Source organism: Saccopteryx bilineata, chromosome 2 (assembly GCF_036850765.1).
Source record: "Saccopteryx bilineata isolate mSacBil1 chromosome 2, mSacBil1_pri_phased_curated, whole genome shotgun sequence".
Taxonomy (NCBI): Eukaryota; Metazoa; Chordata; class Mammalia; order Chiroptera; family Emballonuridae; genus Saccopteryx; species Saccopteryx bilineata.
In genome coordinates, this window is record NC_089491.1 from 155200117 (window position 1) to 155219295 (window position 19179).

The window sequence follows — 19179 nt, forward strand, 5'->3', positions numbered from 1 at the left end:
TTTGTGCTGTCCCCCTGCCTGGACCTCCCTGTGGAAAATGCTATCCTAACTCAGCAAACCTGCCCCCTCCCCCATTTGCTAGTGGGGAAAGAAAAGAATGGAGGCGATCTCTCTCATGTCGCAGCCCCGCCCGCACACACAACCCTCTCCCAAGCAGGTGGATGTCTCCCCGAAACCCACATGTGCTCGGAAAAGCAAAAGTGAAGGTGCAATTGTAATTTTGTTTTGCTGAGCCCCAAACAAATTGTTTATTTAGCTAGGAATCAAACTAAAAAGACATGTATTCAAACTCTGAACCAAACCTGACCATCTACCCATGAAGCATTTCCGTGAAACAAGAAAGAAGCATCAAAATGGCCTCTAAGCTGAACCTCAAGGAAGGGAAATGGTATTTGGTGCAGAATGCGCTTTGCCCCAGTGAGCTGTGTGATTGTGTTAAGCGGCTTCCATCAGCCGTGCCTCCGTTTTCTCATCTCTGAAATAAGGGGGCTACCTATCATGACATCTAAAGTCACTTCCAGTTTCAGAACTCCCAGTGCCTGGGGTATCAGCAGAGCTGGGGGAAGCAGGCTGGGGTTGTGAGCGTGGCCTTGGCCACGGGTGTCTCTGTACCCTGGCCTCCTTGGAGCCAGACTCAGGGTCCCAAGAAGTCATCAGGTCATCAGGACTTCGCAGGAACCAGGGCATAGGCCGGAGAGGTGGGAAAGAGGGCAGCTGAGACAGGGGCACCCATGGATCATGGACGCAGACTCCTTGAAGTGGAATTTTGAATGACCCACTCCCGGGGAGCCTGTCTCAGCAGCAGGAGTGAAGATGATGCTCTTGTCCATTTCCCTCTTCAGCAGGAGTTGGGGGCCAGCTGACCATCGTGAAGTCTCTTGCAGAACTCTAACTGCCAGTGGCACACTGTGGTTCCCCAGGAGCCTCTGCTTTTCCTCCTCGACCCTTTCCTGGCCCCTCCTGGCCATGACACTCTTCCCGGACAGAGCCCAGTTCGCTGAGTATTTCTCAATTGCTCTGGTAGAAAATGGGTGATGACAGAAGTTGAAACCAGTGGTTGGAAAGAGGCCTTGGTTCTATCTGATGTTCTCAATCATTCATGTGCTGAGCCCTGCTGCCCCGGAACTGAGACAGGCAGCAGCTCCAGGTCCCTGTGGTGTTGGCTTTCAAGAACCAGAGTTTTAGTGAGAGTGTGGAAGGCTGGACATGGGGAGGGACGGGGTAAGACACAGGGAGAGGACGGCCACGCCTGAGAGCTCTGAGCTCCGATTGGGCCAGAGAGCACGTGTTTAGGCCGTTTGGCCCGGGCAGCCAGGACCGCGCAGCTCTGCTGCTGTGGCGTGAATGCGGCTGCAGACAGTGTGGAACGGAAGAGCGTGACTGTGCTCCAACAACACTTCATTCTAGGCTGACATTTTACATAATTTTCACATGTCATGAAATACTATAAATCTTTTGATTTTTTCCCCAACCATGTGAAGATAGAAACACATTCTTAGCTCGAGAGCCATATTGGCCCATGGGCCGTCACTTGCTGACCCCTGCTTGAAGGGCAGCAGGACAACGTTGCAGGGAGCGGGCTCAGGGACAGGCACTCCACAGGGCCCTTGGCATAACTCACTCTGGTCCTGTTGTTCACAGGTCTCCGCAGATCATGACATCACTGGGCACAACTTAGGATAATATGTGGTAGCTCCCGTTGTTCAGAGACTTACATTTTATGAAGCTATGTGTTTACTTTGCTTATTTACCTCTATTTTCCCAACTTATCATATTCTCTTACTATATGTGGTTTTACAAATCCTTTGTAAAATGAAGCAAGGTACAAATGAAATGAAACCTAATCTTCATTGACAGGGTTGGGACCTGCTAGAAAATTTTCCCAGAGCCCCAAGCTCCCACTGTGCCTGGTCACCCCCTGCCCCACCACTGTGAGGCCCTAAGAAAAAGGGGGAGGGGGCTTCCCCTGATCAGCTCTGGTGATGTTATTAGTCTCATTTCATACCAGAGGAAAACTGAGGCTCCACAAGGCTAAGTTATTAACCCCCAAACTTGCAGCTGCAGAAGAGCCAGACTTACACGTAAAGAGCAGTGATGTGCAGAGGAGGGAGGTTCTAGAAAAGACCTTGCGGAAAGGAAAGTCACGTTGGGGAGCGTGGGTTCTGGTGGAAGTGCAGAATTGGTTGTGCATGGCGGCTGAGCACAGGGAGAGTGCCTTCTCTGGAGAGTGTGACGGGGCAGGCCCGGGTCCCCTGGGCAGACATCCTCCGGCCTGCCCCGCCCCTGGCTCACCCTGCTCACGCTCGGGGCGGAGTTCACTGACTGTGCTGCACTAGTCTGAGTCTTACGGAATTAGGACCAATGTTCTAGGACCCCAAACAGCACAGCCCAGGAGTCCAGACCCTGGGATTAAACTCCAAAGGTAGTGTCAAGGTTCTGGAAGTAGCAGTATCATGACTGGGCTCCTCTTCCCTCACTCAGGACAGCTCTGACCCATGGCCTGAGCCCTGTCAGGTTATAAGAAAGCACAAAGGGAATAGCACCCAGGCCAGAGACCCCAGGTATATGCAGCGTCTGGGAGGCATCCTGGACATGCCATCCAGCCAGCCATTTTACTTTTTTTTTTTAATTATTCAATAATTCATTCAATAACTCTGTAGCAATTATTGTTTGCTGCGTAACAAATTACCCTAAAATGTAATGACTTATAGTCACAAGATTTACTCTCTCCCAGCTGCTGGGGGTGAGGAAGCCGGCGTGGCCTGGCTGGGTGAGCCGGTCAGGGTCTCTCACAGGGCTGCGGTTACGGATCAGCCTGGGCTGCCCCATTCGGCATTCCAAGGCTTGACTGGAGGAGGCTCAGCTTCCAAACTCACTCCTGGGCTGGCTGGCAGGACTCGGCCACCCAGTGGTCTCCTCCAGGGGCAGCTCCCAGCATGGCAGCTGGCTTCCTCGGAGCGAGTGAGCCAGCAAGAGCAGGGCGAGGAGAGCAAAACAGGAGCCACTGTCTAGGAACCCGATCTCAGAAACGACATCTGGTTACTTCCTTACTCCATTCACTAGAAGCAAGTTGTCAGGTCCAGCCTACACTCACGGGGACAGGCTTACGCGAGGGCATGACCAGAAGGGGCCAGGGCCATTGTGAACCATGTCAGAAGCATCTCACCACATGCCCCTAATCACTCAGGCAAACTTGCCTGCCTGAAACACACCCAAGTGCCACCAAGAGTCACAAGCCTGGGCCTTCCCCCAACGCAGTCTTTCCCGCTCCCTCCTTATATCCTTAGGCTTCAAAGTGTGGTGGGGGGACCAGCAGCATCTGGGAGCCTGATAGAAAGGCACGTTCCCAGGCCCCACTGCAGACTAAGAGACTAGGAAACTTGGAGGGCGGCCTACCATCTGTGCTGTAACAAGGCCCCACTGAGGCTGGTGTATGGTGAGTCTAAGAACCACTGCCTAGGCCTTTATGCCGGTTGCTGTCGATCTGGGTGCACTTTCTGGACTGAGCTAATGTGCCGAAAGGTCCAGCCTACTCTTTGTCCTTCCCAAGGTCCATCTAGGGTCCTGGGAGAGAAGTCTGTTGCTGCTCCGGATGCAATGATTCTTCCCAGACAAAGTCTTTTGCAGCCGTTCCTCACAGAGGGCCTGCTCTGCAGCATGCAGTGGGCCTGCACTGCCCTGGGCGGCGTCTGCAGCCCACCTGGGGGAAGGGTGCTTAGCTTTCTCCAGGTCCTGGGGTTGCTCCAGGCCTGATGGTTAACTATTTGGCCCCACTGGCCTCTCTCAGGACTCATTTTTATAATAAAGGACTACAGGTGACAGGATTAGAGCAGTTTATCTGGGGCCTAGAAAGAGAGCGGACAGCAAGGGCCCAGAGTGGCGACAGCCCTGTGGATCTTTGTAGTGTGCACAGTGGCTCCGTCACCCTGGCTTTCAGGGCTACCCATTTATTTGCCTGTGGATAGCACCCACACATGAGAGCTTCAAAATGGACCTCAAAGGGGCAGAGGAGTGACAAAATCAGACACCCTATTGTGGTGTCTCTTGTTAATTACTTAAATCTCTCAGAAGGCATAGCACCTCCTCCCTGCCTGCCCCTAGCCCACAGAGCCAGTGCTTGAATGGCCCTTGGACCAGGGCAGCCCTTTCTGCCTTCACAGAGCCTCCCGGGTGCCTGTCCTGGGCCTCAGCTGTGTTCCTTGGCTCCCCCTCTCCTTCCCCACTTCCCCCAGTCCTCTGTCCTCTCTGCCCACATGGTATGGCAGGCTGTCTCCAGGTCACTGCCGGGCAATGGGTGCAGTGGGTGAGACGGTTGCAGGAGAAACCTTAGCCTCCCCGCCCTGCATGTGCTCCTGAACTGGCCCTTCCAGCCCCCCAGTCCTTCACCACCTGCTTCTGCATGTCTCTGGGCTCCCCTGTACTCTCCCTTCCTGGGGCTAGGGTGCCCACACTTGGGCAGCTTGAGCTGGGTGCCTCCTGAGTGAAGTTTAGAGGGTCATCCGTACCCCGGGGATGGCTGATGGCAGCAGAGGCGCTCCAGGAGTGCGGAGCTGGCACCCCTCCTCTACTCCCCTGCCCCGGGGTCAAAAGTCAAAAGCACTTGTCAAGAGCCCGCACAGCTCAGGGGACTCGGATGGGTGAGGCTGTACAGCAGGAAGGGATAAAAGGACTAGCCCCCACGAGCAGCCGTGCACAGTGATTTTACTTTGCTGATTCATTTAATCCTCATACCCCTTTGCAGCATGAGCTTTTCCATTTTTAGAGGCTGTCCCTAGGTAAGCAGGCCCACATCTCTTTTGTCCATTCCAACACTAGGGCGAATCTTTGCCTCCACTCATCCTGTGTTCCTCCTTCTCTCTAGGGATAGCAGACTCACACAGGCATGCAAGTTAGCCCATGCCCAGGGTCTGTCCCAGACAGCGGGATGCTCACCAGTGCTGCACTCTTAGCTGCACCTGCCCCATCTGCTTCCTGCTCTAGGCTCCTGGGTGGCATCTCAGAGAACCACACCTCACTCCTGCCTCCGTACAAACTAGAGACTCAGGAAGTCCCAGGCCCTTCGCTCCAGCCTCAGAGCTCAGTGTCCAGTGGACCCCTGCTGATGTGTGGGTTACCCTCAGTGAAAGTGGAGCCCTGCCCTGAAGGGAGCAAACCCAGAGGGCAGGTAGAGCTCCCAGAACCCCTTGAGAGCTCTGTGGCTGAAAAGAGGCTATTGTCCCTCTCCACCTTCAGTCTGGGGAACCTAAATGACAGGGTACCCAAGGTTGAATATTTGGACCTTGTCTTTGCAGATTCCAGAAATTAAATCAATTTACCTATTTGGGGCACTGATGCACTCTAAGTGCGAGTGAAACACTATCACCTAGGAATTGTGTTCTATTGTCAGGAATAGAATTCCCACTACAGTGACTTAAGCAAATTAAAGGTTTATTCTCTCACATAAGGAATGGATAAAGGCAGCCCAGGCCTGGTATGGTCCAGTCATTAGGTGCCCACATCCTCAAAATCACAACACAGATACAGGAGCTCCTGCCTTCTTGTCTGCTTTGCAGACAAGAAGAATGAGGAGGGCAGCATCTCTGAGAATGAGGTGCTCCTCCTGCAGAGTCATCTCCCTTTAAACAGATTCCTGGAAGTCCCACCATGACTTGACTTTGCTCATACTTATTGGCCAGCCCAGCTGCAGGGGAGTCTGGGAAATGTGGTCTTTTAGTTGAGCATATTGCTATTATTAAAGTCAGAATATCCCTACCAAAGAAAGGAGGATGGACATTCTCTGCCAGAGTGACATATCTCAAAATCAAGTTGTTTATTTATAGAGGAGGATACATTCTTTCCCACTGTCTAGGAGCTTGTCTTATTCTCAGGGACCTCTCTTCTCAGACTCAACAAACAATAAACTTTTTGGTGAATAAGCCTAGAATTAGGGAGCAGACTACTCCCAGCATTGATTCATCCCCTTGTCTGCTCGCTCACCCCTTCCTTAAGCACATGCACACTGAGTAATGCCATGAACAAGGCACTGTGGTCTGTGGGGAGCAGAAGTGGGTGTGCCAGCTGGGATCTGCTCCCTGGTCATGCAGGACCACACACATAGTAACTGGAACAGCAAAAAGTATCGCCCAGCTAAGAAGGAGCCTATGATCTGGAGAGACATCAGGTGGCTTCAAGGCTGCCCCTGGAGAAACAGGCAAGATTGGATGCCTCTCGTTTCCGGTTTGCATTCTGTCCTGGAATGCCCTGGACTCCTCCATGCTGTCCCTTGCTGTCCACTGCCCTCTGCAAAGACATCTCATAGGCCTTCCAGTCAGAGCACGTGGGCCTCCCAGACGCAGAGAGAGCAGAGCTCAGACAAGACTGGACTCCTCGTTTTTCTCCCGTGTGCTTTTGTGACAAGCATGTAGTGTCTTAGTGCAGGGGAAGGAATCACTCCTTCTGACCAGAAAGGGGAGAAAAGACAGACTTCTTAGAGGAGGCCAAGAGGGAAGCCCCTTGGAGTGAGGACTGGGGAAGGTAACCACGGCAAGGAGAAGAGCCAAGGACCTAGTGCAGGGGTCAGGAGACTTTTTGGCTGAGAGAGCCATGAACGCCACACATTTTAAAATGTAATTCCATGAGAGCCATACAACGACCCACGTACGTTACACATTATCCAATAAAAATGTGTTGTTGTCCCATAGGACAGCTGTGATTGGCTCCAGCCACCCACAACCATGAACATGAGCGGTAGGAAATAAATGGATTGTAATACATGAGAATGTTTTATATTTTTAACGTTATTATTTCTTTTATTAAAGATTTGTCTGCATCAAAAGAGCCACATCTGGCCCATGAGCCATAGGTTCCCGACCCCTGGCCTAGTGTCTTCCCGTCACACTGGTCCCACTTACCTAGCATCTGCTGTGGCCCAGATGCTTGCTATGCATTATCCAGCCTTTCTAGCAACCTGCCCACAGTTACACAGCGGGCAGTGGCAGAGCCAGGATTTGAATCAAAACCCAACACCTAGCCCAGCTGTCTGTGCCGTGCTGAGGACCAGCAAGAGCAGAGGCAGGGCTAGCAGGAGGGCAGTGCCGCAGTGAGGCTGGCCACCGAGGCTGCAGGCACTGTGGGCGTGAGGGTGAGCCAACCTTGCTGGCTCAGGGAATGCCCAGCACATAGTCAGGGGGCCACCTAGTGCTGGTTGATTGGATAATGAAGGAGGGATGGAAGGAGGGGGTCCTTTCCTGAAGTGAAGAAGAGAGTGACCGAATCCCAGCTGTGTGGGAGGAAGACTGCAGCAGTGACTGGGGACTAGGGGGGAGCCCAGTTACGGGGCCTGAAGTGGCTGCAGAGAGGTTAGGGGTTTAGGTGAATTCACTGCTGATAAAGTTGGGGTATGAATGGCAGATTCACAGGAAACACTGATTAACTGGCAAGGAGGCAGGCGGGAGGGAGGCAGGGGACATCAAAGGCAACTCTAGAGTGCTCCAACTTATTTTAGCTGCGTGATAAGGACGTTGGTGTGAGAGACAGAGCACCACTTTTGAAGATTTTGTGACCATGACCCACAGAAAGAAATACATTTTACATTTGACATAACACACACACACACACACACACACACACACACACACACACACACATAATCAAGTTTCACAAAACCCTGCTTACCCTGACTGCAGGTGATTCACACTGATTTGTTCATAAGACTTCTGTACCTTTTTTAAAAAAAAATGTGACCGCAACCCCCAGATTGATTTCATAGCCAATTAGTGGATGATGACTTAGAGTTTTAAAAGCACTGAGCTGAGAATACAGCAGGGGAGCAGATCACAGAGAGGGGAGAGGTGGAGCGGATCCCGCTGCCCGGATGGTGTTGAAAGGCACATGCAGGGAAAACCTGAGTGGCAGCTAAAGTCTGCAGCTCAGAAATGAGCCCTGGGCCAGCGCAGGAGGCTTAGAAGTCCTCGCCCTGCTCTCTCTCTCTCTCTCTCTCTCTCTCTCTCTCTCTCTCTCTCTCCCTCCTCCCCCACAGATGGGAAGATTTCTGGGGGAAGTGGACGGTGCTCTCATGACCGAGCTGCTCAGCATGGGGGTGTTTAACCAGTAAGTGGGCCATGTTCCTCCCCCATCTAAATACCCACAGGAAAGGCAGGATCTGATGCTAAATGGTCCAGACAGATCTTGGGATCCTGACCTGAAAAACCCAGAGGGAGGGCCTCAGAGTGCTCCAAAAGCAACCTTTCTGAAGGCAGGGACTTGACATGAGGTGGGGAGGGGTGGAAGGACATGTGGGCCCTTAGAAGGAAAACCAGATTCGCCCTTTGTTTTCCTTAAAGCAAAGTTCAGAAATATAACTTTGGGCATGTGCTCTCTTCCAATCTGCCTGTCCGAACTCATGAACTGTCAGGAATCTGGGTGAATAAAAATTCTGCCTCAGACTTCCCTGGGGCAGGGGTAGAGGCAGGGGACGGTCTAGACTCACCATGTCCACTCTCTGGTTTTCAGAGTGACCATGTATGACTACCAGGCCATGTGCAAACCCCCGAATCACCACCACAGTGCCGCCCGGCCCCTGGTCAGCGTGAGTGCAACCCCTGACCCTCCCCTCTGCCAGACAGCAAACCCCTCCTCCGCCCCTAAAATGAGGTTACTGGTCCCTGCTCTCACCCCGTGTCAGTCAGGCTGCTGGCCCTGGGCCACACTCTGGACTCTGACCAGAAAGTCCTCTCCCATTTTTGCCCGCTCCCATTCCAGCTTGTCCACAGGCCTCTGTCAGAGTAGTGTGGTCACACAGGTCATCAGGGACCGCAGGCATGTCACCAAGAGGCTCATCAGGAGGAAGCCCTGCCTGGCCTTGGTGGGCATGTCTGACCCAGGATGTCTGACCTGCAGCAGGAGTTGCTCAGATGACTCAGCTTTCCAGCCGCCCCCTGGCTGGGAAGGGTTGGGTTGGTGGCAACAGGATGGGGTCCCACAGCCTGGGGTTAACCATTTGGCTCCTTTTTCCCAGCCCATCTCTGCCCTCCTGACTGTGACCAGATGGCTGGTGAATGAGCTCTTGCTGTGAGTGGGTTTGAGGTGGGGGAAGTGGCTGGGGACAGGGCGGGGGGGGGGGGACTTGACTCAGGTGTGTGTTCTCAGGGAGCCCAGAGGAGGAGGGTGGGGTCCAGGGAGGAGCTGTCCTGGGCGCATGGGGTTTCCCTCCCTTTTCCTGCTGCCAGGGACACGTCTGCTCAATCAGGGACCCTTGGGCAGGGAGGAGGATGTCCTGGAGACCAGTGCTGGGCCGGGGACCAGTTGGGAGCTCTAATGCTCCAGCTCGGGTCTCTGAAGAGCCAGGGCCATGTCTGACAGGTTCCTGCTGGAGTGGAGCACCTGGGCCTCCTGGCATGTGGACAGTGGGGCCGAGGGTGAGTCCATGTGACTGCGCAACCGTGAGTTGGATACCAATGCCATTTCAATTAGCTGATTGGAAGCCTTATCCCCCCTGGGTGGGTGACAGATGGGATGGGAACTCTGAACAGTCCAGTGCTCATATCTCATCCTACTTGACCTTCTTTCACCACCTTCCCCTCACCCCTGGCTCCCCTCATCTTTTTGTGACATCACACCATTTTTGGACACCACCGCTTCATGTGACATCATTCATCCCATGTGACGTCACCACCCTGTGACATCCTGACCTCGTGTGACATTATACCCACCCTGTGCTGGGCCTCATGTCCTGGGTAGCCAAAGCTGTCTTCCACCACTGTAAGTAGCACGGGCTGTGGAACTGGGTAGTGGGGGAGGGATCACAGAGCCTCATAGGTCTCACTTCAAAGGATGCATTCAAGATGGCTGAGCGGTTTTCATCCTGGTACTCCAGGACTCAGGGGACATCTCTCAGGTTAAAGCCTGTCCCATTCATTAGGGGTGGGGGTGTAACCCAGACTGTCCCACACAAGGACAGTCTTGCTCCAGGGAAGATGAAACATCCAGCCCTCTCCTTGGGTGAGAATGTTTACAATTCCAGGAGGAAAGAGTGATATGGTCCATTGGCTGTGACTACATGCAGGTGAGTGGCCACCAGGTCACCCTATGGCACGTGAACAGTGGTGCTTCCATCTCAGATGTCCCCCGAGCCCTCAGCTCAGGGTTGAGGGGTGGCAGCAGAGGCCTCATCTGACTGACAATTAGGACACTCTAGGGATACTGTATTTGCAGCAAACTATGTGAGGGCACTGCCCCCCAGAGGTCTGACCACAAATCAGAGATGTCCTCACTGTCAGCCAGCTGTGACTCTGGACCACATTCCTGGGAGAGTGAAGCCTGATCTTCAACTGCAAAGGGACAGCAGTCACTTCCACTCCCTGGTGGCCTGGGGCTCCTGTCCCACACAGGACTGTCTCCTTTAGCTGGTCTAGCTCAGCCCCTCCACGCTGACCAAGCCTCTTCCGTGGTGGTCTTCAGCTTCCCCACTGCCTGGGGGGAATTCTGCTTCCACACCCCTTCTCTTCCACTGGGTCTGCTTCCTGACAACAAAGTCATTTCCATTGCTGTCCTCCCTCCTGCCCTCTACGCCTGCCCCCACCTCCGGCCAACCAGAGGCGTCCTCTGACCTTCAGCTCACGTGGCCAATCCCAGCCATGTTCCCAATTTCCTTTTGGAAATCACACCCACAGTCTTCGCAGGATTGCTCTGGTGACAGTTCACAGTCCCTTGGTGTTTGTGACAGGAACCATGAGCCATGTGTCACCACCTGTTTAGAAATAGGTCCCTCCTCCCTTCTGCATGGGACACAGGGTGGAGAACAGAGCCCCCCTCTTGTCTTTCTCTGCCAGCGGCTGTACCTTGAAAAGGCTGAGAATGACCTCCCTCTTCCTGTTGTTCAAATTTCTTGTCTTTGGGACAGCTGTCCCAGAACTCCTTCCCTTCCTGCCCACAGGCCTGGCCCGGCCAGTTGTCCATGCCCTCAGAGAAAGAGCACCAGGCTGGGACTCAGTGCTCCATGTGACCTTGAGGAAGCCACTCCCTTATTGTCCTTGGCAGGGTTACTTTTGTTATCACTGAGATGTCCGACCCACACAGAGTGGCTCAGCTGACAGGGCAGACATGCCCGCCCAGGCCAGCCCCCACTGGGGATGAAGCCAGATCAGAGTCCCTGGGCATGAAAGGGGAGGAGCCGGGTCCCAAGACTCTGCCGGCTTTAACCAGAACACCCTCTCTCCCATCCCGAGGGGGCTCGGAGAGGGTCCCCCAGCAGCCAGCGCTGAAGGTCAGCGTGACCATGGCTAAAACTGATCACCCCCGCTGAATGCTGTGATGGTTCTTGTCCATGGGGACCCCTGTGCATACAGACCTCTTGCCATCAAGCTCTGGTGGGATCTTTCCAGATCTAAGTGTGAAGGAGCCCTATTGCTCCGCTACTAACCTCTGCGTGACCCTGCAGAAGGTCGCATCTACAGAATGGGGGATACTGCCTGCCCTGCCTATTTCACAGACAAGCTCCAGAACAAAAAGGCTGGTGTGCGAGTGCCTTAAAGAAATGGGAGCATGGTACTAATAACACGGCACTGCTATTTTGAACAAAAATAATGCCATTCAGCCTGTGAGCTTGGTTGCTCTTTGCTCTCCTCAAGAGCGTGGGCCGTCCAAGGCAGGCTGCTGGGGACTCGCCTTTCTGTGAGCTGAGTCCTTCCTGAGTGGGCTCAGGCGCACACGCAGGCATGCGCTGAGGGCCCCAAAGGCTGGTGGCTCTTGGCACTAGGGACCCCCTCCCAGCCGTCCCCCGGCCCCTGGCAGCCGAGTGCTGGCCCTCACTGCATGGCTCTCTAACCAGCAGCAGGGACTGAGAGCAGGCCCAGAGCTCCTCTGGGACGTGCCCTTGCAGAATGCCTCAGCTGGGCCTGAGAAAATGTCCCCTGTCTGTGCTGGATGGAGGGTCCAACAGGGTGAGGGGGATGAGAATGGGATGAAGTCTCCGCCAAGCCACGCCTAGGCACTCTGATCACCTCTGCTCTCCTCTCAGACCCTGCACATCAATGCTGAAAGGAAACTTCGAGAAGCTGCACCCCTACCTCCCCATCCCAGCTGACAATAGGGTACAGACTTCCACAGGCAGGAAGTGGCTTTCCCAAGATCATGGGGCCAGTGTGTCAACCACACACGCTAACGTCCCAGGCACGCCGATACCCAGTCTGCTGCCCTGTGCACTGTGATCACCCCATGCATTTCATTTTGTTCCTTTTCCCTCCTCATTTCCCCCCACCCCTCCTTCACAGGCCCCGAGAGCTATCTGACCAGGGAGCCCTCTGTAAGTGGACTAGCGGCATGGCATTCGTGGTGGAGGGGCCACCCGGCCCTGGAGGGGTGGAAGCTGAGATCCCCGCAGGCATGACTTCTAAGGCCCTCTGACACCTGTTCTCCCTCCTGGCCTCTGTGTCCCCACAGCCCACAAGCACAAGAAGCAGGAAGTGCTGCAGCCCTGTGACACAGAGTACCCCGTCTTTGTGCACCAGGAGGCCATCCAGGAGGCCAACGGCATCATCAGTTGTGGGTCCTGCCAGAAGTAAGACCTGAGGCAGCTCTGCCTGTCCCCAGCCTGGGGCTGGACAGTCACTCACACCTCTACGTGGGGAGAAAAAAGGGGTGACTCTGAGTGAACTGTCCCCCTCTTTCCTCGGTGAAAAAGACACAGGCTGAGGCAGAGGGTGTGAGGGAGGAAGCCAGCTGGGGGCTGGGGGCTGTCTGCTGTGCTCAGCTAGGGGGCTAAGGAACAGAGGTCCGGAGGCCAGACCAGCAAGTCTATCTCAGACAGGAAAAAATATGACCCCACAATTCAGTGTCCTCTTCACTCACCCCTGTGTAGCAGATCAGTGTCCGGGCCGTGCAAGCTGGACTTCATCAGCGAGACCCTGAAAAACAAGGGTAGATTTGAGGAAGGAAACAAGACAACTCTCCCTTAGAAATCAGTGCAGAGAAAGGATATTCTTAGGAGTGAGTGGACCAGCGCCTCCACTCCTAGGCTGTGGCCTGCACGTGCACTCAGCCTACACTCGAGCACTCCTTCATGTAGAGGCTGCTAGATCCAACCCGCTCTGCCAGGCCCTGGCCCAGGGGGTGGGGAGACCTGAATGTAGGTTCTGTTCAGCTGACTCCCATTCCAAACCTCAGGGACCTCGCAACCTAGGAAGTCCTGTCCTAACCCAGGAGGCAATGGCCTCCTCTAGGGTCTCCTTGGCCAGCCTTGCCATTTTGCTAGAATTCCCAGGATGTCCCTGAGAGATGCCAGACGTCAAACAAGGTGTTTTATTGTGTAACACCTCAGACTTCATCACCAGACAGAGTCAGGTTTCTCTCTCTCGTCTTGTATAATGTCAGGCGATGCACAGCGGAGCACCTTGCTCAAAGGCTTGTTGTGAGGACGAAGTGAATGGTTTGTGCAAAGCAAAGACTTTAGAGTAAACAGACTTGGGTTTAAAACGTGACTCTGCTATTTCCTAGCTGAGTAACCTTGACAAGTTACTGAGCCAATTCTAGCTTAATTTTACTCATCTATGAAACGAAAATAATAGCCACATGTGGTGTGGTGAAGGTTGTGTACATGTATACGTGTGTGTGTGTGTGTGTGTGTGGTGTGTGTGCATAAAACCACCCATCCCAGAGGAAATGCTCAGTAAGGAACAGCTGTTATGTAAGTACACCAGGCCTTGTGCATCATAGGTTTTCCACATCCTTTCCTCCTTCCCTCGTCACAGGACTGCTGGGCAGAATGTAGGGGCACTGTGCCACCCAGTGGTCAACACTGAACATTGTTTCTTTCCTACAAAGCCTGCCGCCACCACCTTCTTTCTCCCAAAGCAAGGACAGCCACACATCCCTATTTGTTTGGCACAGTCCTGACTTATATGCCTGTTGTCCTTGCATATATTAATAACAACTTCTTTCACTCTCAAAAATGTCCCAATTTTGACTTCCCCCCCTTCTCTAATCTGCTAGTAAAAGAGCAGTACAAATGCAAAGGCTTGTGGGTAAAATAAGCCAATAGAACTGAGCCAGTTCCCCAGGACTGTTCCTCTAAGGAACCTTGATCTGAACTGCCTTGAGGTTCCATTTCTTCCCCTGCCACCCCGGCTCCACATTGGAAGTCTCCAGAAGTCCTCCTCCCCAAAAGCCCAAGGTCAAGTCTTCCTCAGATTCCATGGCCCCATCTCTCTCCTTGCTGCAGGATATTTGTGATGCAACAGATTCCCAGTAGTAACCTTCTCCTCCTGGTGACAGACTCCACCTGTGACTGTAGCAGCTTCCCGCTAGTCCTGCAGGAGGCTACGGAAGTCAAATATATCCTCTAAATCCTCCAGGATGTGTGGGGTGAGGGAGGGGTGGCCGTGAAGAAGGTACTGAGGGGCTCAGACATTTTTTAAAATTCATTTATTTTTATTTAGACAATTAAATTTAACAGGGTGATATTGGTCAAATAGAGTACACAGATTTATAGAAAACATCTCCACATCGTTTGGACAGTCGATTATGTTGTATACCCATCACCCAAAGTCAAATCATCCTCCATCACCTTATGTTTGTTTCTCTTTATGCCCCTCCCCTCTTCCCATTCCCATTCTTTTCTTCCCTCCCCCTCCCCCTGGTAACCACTGCACTCTTATCTATGTCCATGAGTCTCACTTTTGTGTCTCATGTATGTATGGAATCCTGTAGTTCTTAGCTTTTTCTGATTTACTTATTTCACTTAGTATAATGTTATCAAGGTCCATCCATGTTGTCATAAATGATACTATGTCATCATTTCTTATGGCTGAGTAGTATTCCATAGTATACATGTACCACATCTTCTTTATCCAGTCTTCTATTGAAGGGCATTTCAGCTGTTTCCATGTCTTGGCCACTGTGAACAATGCTGTGATGAACATGGGGCTGCATGTGTCTTTTCGTACCCATGTTTTCAAGTTTTGGGGTATATACCCGGTAGAAGGATTGCTGGGTCATATGGTAGTTCTATTCTTAATTTTTTGAGGAACCATCATACTTTCTTCCATAATGGTTGTACTAATTTACATTCCCACCAGCAGTGAATGAGAGCCTCTCCAACACTTGTTACAACCTATCTTGTTGATAATAGCCAATCTAACAGGTGTGAGATGATACCTCATTGTAGTTTTGATTTGCATTTCTCTAATAGCTAATGAAGGTGAGCATCTTTTCATATATATGTTGTCCACTTGTATTTCTTCTTGGGAGAAGTGTCTGTTCATATCCTTTTCCCATTTTTTCTTTTTACAGAGACAGAGAGAGAGAGTCAGAGAGAGGGATAGACAGGGACAGACAGACAGGAACAGAGAGATGAGAAGCATCAATCATTAGTTTTTCATTGTGCACTGCAACACCTTAATTGTTCATTGATTGCTTTCTCATACGTGCCTTGACCGTGGGCCTTCAGCAGACCGAGTAACCCCTTGCTCGAGCCTGCGACCTTGGGCTCAAGCTGGTGAGCTTTTGCTCAAACCAGATGAGTCCTCAATCAAGCTGGAGACCTTGGGGTCTCGAACCTGGGTCTTCCGCATCCCAGTCTGACACGCTATCCACTGCGCCACCACCCAGTCAGGCCTCTTCCCATTTTTTTATTGGATTGTTTGTTGCTGAGTTTTGTGAGTTCTTTATATATTTTGGATGTTAACCCCTTATCTGGGCTGCTGTTGTTTGAAAACATCATCGCCCATTTAGTTGGCTGTTTGTTTTGTTGACAGTTTCTTTTGCTGTGCAGAAGCTTCTTAGTTTGATGTAGTCCCATTCATTTATTTTTGCCTTTACTTCCCTTGCCTTTGGGGTCAAATTCATAAAATGTTCTCTACAGCCAAGGTCCATGAGTTTAGTACCTATGTTTTCTTCTGTGTAATTTATTGTTTCAGATCTTATATTTGGGTCTTTGATCCATTTTGAATTAATTTTTGTGCAAGGAGACAAACTGTAGTCAAGTTTCAATCTTTTGTGTGTGGCTTTCCAATTTATTGAAGAGCCTTTCTTTTCTCCATTGTGTATTTTGGCTCCTTTATCAAAGATGATTTGACCATATATATGTGGTTTTATTTCTGGACTTCCTATTCTGTTCCATTGGTCTGTGTGTCTATTTTTCTGCCAATACCATGCTGTTTTGATTATCGTGGCTCTATAGTATAATTTGAAGTCAGGTGTTCTAATGCCTCCAGCTTCGTTTTTTTCCTTAGAATTACTTGGGTTATTTGGGGTATTTTATAGTTCCATATAAACCTGATGATTTTTTGTTTCATTTCTTTAAAAATTGACATTGGAATTTTGATTGGAATTGCATTAAATTTGTATATTGATTTGGGTACTATGGCCATTTTGACTATTGTTATACTTCCTATCCAAGAACAAGGAATATTTTTCCATTTCACTGTGTCTTCTTTTGATTTCCTTTAATAATGCTTTGTAGTTTTCAGTATATAGGTCCTTTACATTCTTTGTTATGTTTATTCCTAGGTATTTTATTTTGTTGCAACTGTAAAAGGGATTATTTTTTTGAGCTGATTTTCTGAAGTTTCATTGTTGGCATAAAAGAAAGCAATAGACTTATGTATATTAATTTTGTATCCTGTGACCTTACTGTATTGGTTTATTGTTTCTAATAGCCTTTCTGTGGAGTCTTTGGGGTTTTCTATATACAGGATCATGCCATCTGCAAAAAGTGAAACTTTTACTTCTTCTTTCCGAATATGAATGTCTTTTGATTCTTTCTTTTGTCTGATTGCTCTGGCTAGAACTTCTAGGCCTATGTTGAATAGGAGTGGAGAGAGTGGGCATCCTTGTCTTGTTCCTGATTTTAGAGGAAAAGTTTTCAGTTTTTTACCATTTAGTATGATGTTAGCTGATAATTTGTCATAAATGGCTCAGACTTTGAGGCTGAGGCTGACCTTGCTCACCACCAACATCCCAGCCTCTCCCACAGAGCACCCTTGTTTGTTCCCCAGCCCTTCCTCCAGGCCTTTGGGGGCTGCCTCCTGATCCTGGGAGCCACTTGCAAGGCAGCTGGTCCTACCTGGGTTGGGCTCTCCCAGAACTTAGCCTCCGGAATCAGCTCCTGTCATGAGGTGTTTGCCTTAACAGTGCATCCTGCACATAACGCCTCTATCAAGTGTGACAGGATGCGCTCCCAGAAGCTCCGCCGGAGACCAGATTCCTGTCACGCCTTCCATCCAGAGGTGGGTGCTGGAGGGGGCGAGGTGTGGGCTTGCTTTTCACTCCCCAGTCCTCTGCTCTGTGGCTGTGCCTGCACATGAATGCATCTAGGCACAGGATGCAACTGCACACGGACACCTTCATACACGTGCATCAAATACCACATCAGCCAGCACCTGAGGGGCTTCTACAGACAGAGCCTCAGTTCCTGGGGTTTGCGCCCTCGTGAATCAACATGCAGCTTCCCCTCATTGTCCTCGTGGCCGCTCACTCAGCTGCATGTGATTTCAGCAAAGAGGAGGAAACCATGTGCTAAATACTAATAATGACTGACTTTTATTGAGCACCCCGCATGTGGCAGGCCTGAGCTGGGCGCTTATGCACAGTATCATCTTTGCTGGATATGCTCCCACATAATCCACATAGAAGGAGCTCCCAAAGTCGATGGCTTCTCTGAAGTCATTCTAAGGATGACCCCACAGCCGCTCCAAGACTGGGGGCAAACAGAGCCCAGTTCTGGGGCTCAGTGTACAATCTCTACTTTCCCCTAAAGGGTAGGGGGTCTAAGAAAGGTGGCAGTGCTTCCTCTACTTTCTGAAACTTCCCTATTTCCCCAAGTTTTTGGCCCCTATTAGTCCCAGAGACCCCTGCCCTGCTCCTCACCTCCTCTGGCTGGAGGGGTTACCCCATCTCTGCTCTGGCTTCCCAGGAGAATGCCCAGGACTGTGGTGGCACCTCGGGGACCTCAGCCTCGCTGCCCCTGCTTCTGCTGCCTGTGTGCCTGGCTGCTGCCACACCAGCTACTGCGGGGACACTCGCCCGGTCTGATCTCTGCTGACAGGGGTCCTTCCAGAGACCTTTTAAAGAGTGAGCACCTGAGGTGGGGACCAGCTTACTACATTTGAGTTGTCACCTAGGCCAGTGCTCATTTTTATCTTGAGCTATTGGTTCTGCCTCCTGAAACTACTGGACGGAACCAGAAATGACTTCCCAAAGACCTTCCAGGGTGCCTGGACCTATCCACCCCATCTCAGGGGGCATTCCCCCATCCTTCCTCCTTCTCTTTGGAAGTCCAGCATGAGTTCAAGGTGAACAAATCTATTCCCAGAAGTCCAGACCCAGCCAAAGAAAGGCTCAGCCGTTTCTGATGGCTCTGGTTGGCTTCAGTAGAACACAGAACAGAAAGATACCGAGAAGGAGCAGACTGAGACCTGCAGCGGAAATGAGGCAAATGCAAGAGCCAACCCCACCTGAAACATAGCTGCCTCAGAGTGAGATGCACGGTGGGGGCAGCTTGGTTTCCTTCTGCTGTTCAAAAAAGTTCTAACTCTGTGTGTGTGTGTGTGTGTGTGTGTGTGTGTGTGTGTGTGTGTGTTGCGGGGTGGGGGTGGGGTGGAGAGCAGGGAAGTACATAGTAATGAGCTAGACCCAAGATCCTTTTACGTCAACGTGGCTGCATGTGGTCTGAAAACAATTGCTATTTTAAAAAACTTCTAAAAACATCTTTGCAAAGCCCTACCATAAAGGAACTTTCGCTTCTCTCTAAGGAAAAGCCAGTGAGCTACTCAGCTGCCACACGGGAGGAAATGCGCGCCCAGCGGAGGAGCAGGAGAGGCTGCAGTGGAGCAGAGGTCCCAGGGACAAGAGCAGTGCCTCACAGTGCTGGGGCGGGGGGGGGGGGGGGGGGGGGGGGAATGTGTCTCCAGAGGGCAAGCTCCACCCTCACCGTGAGGCCCCCGCCCTGTGACGGTCTTTTACTGGCCACTGATCTACGGAAGAGACCACCTGGCTTTGGTCCTGGGGTTGGAACTTTTGGGAAGGTTCCAATTTTCCAGGCAGAGTCCACCGGAAAGGGAGCTGTATTTGGGGACTTATTCTCCACATATGCACCCCCTCCCCCAGGGTCTTGAGGCCCTGAGGTTTCCTCCTCCCTCTCCCTCAGACCTGGCTCCTCAGAGACTGCAACATGGTAAGAGCAGCAACAGTAAAGCAGAACTGTGT

General features: G+C 51.6%; 1 protein-coding gene across 1 annotated transcript in view; it reads left to right on the forward strand.

The window, feature by feature from the left end:
- Positions 1-18845, forward strand: part of CACNA2D4 (calcium voltage-gated channel auxiliary subunit alpha2delta 4) — a 114602-nt gene extending 95757 nt beyond the window's left edge. Inside the window, 12 exon segments of the mRNA XM_066258237.1 lie at positions 8018-8088; positions 8491-8566; positions 8996-9048; positions 9340-9395; positions 9718-9738; positions 12418-12535; positions 14195-14307; positions 17119-17201; positions 17888-17952; positions 17954-18058; positions 18287-18461; positions 18726-18845. Coding sequence (XP_066114334.1) covers positions 8018-8088; positions 8491-8566; positions 8996-9048; positions 9340-9395; positions 9718-9738; positions 12418-12535; positions 14195-14307; positions 17119-17201; positions 17888-17952; positions 17954-18058; positions 18287-18326 — 801 coding nt within the window. The 3' untranslated portion in view covers positions 18327-18461; positions 18726-18845.
- Positions 18846-19179: the final 334 nt, after the last annotated feature.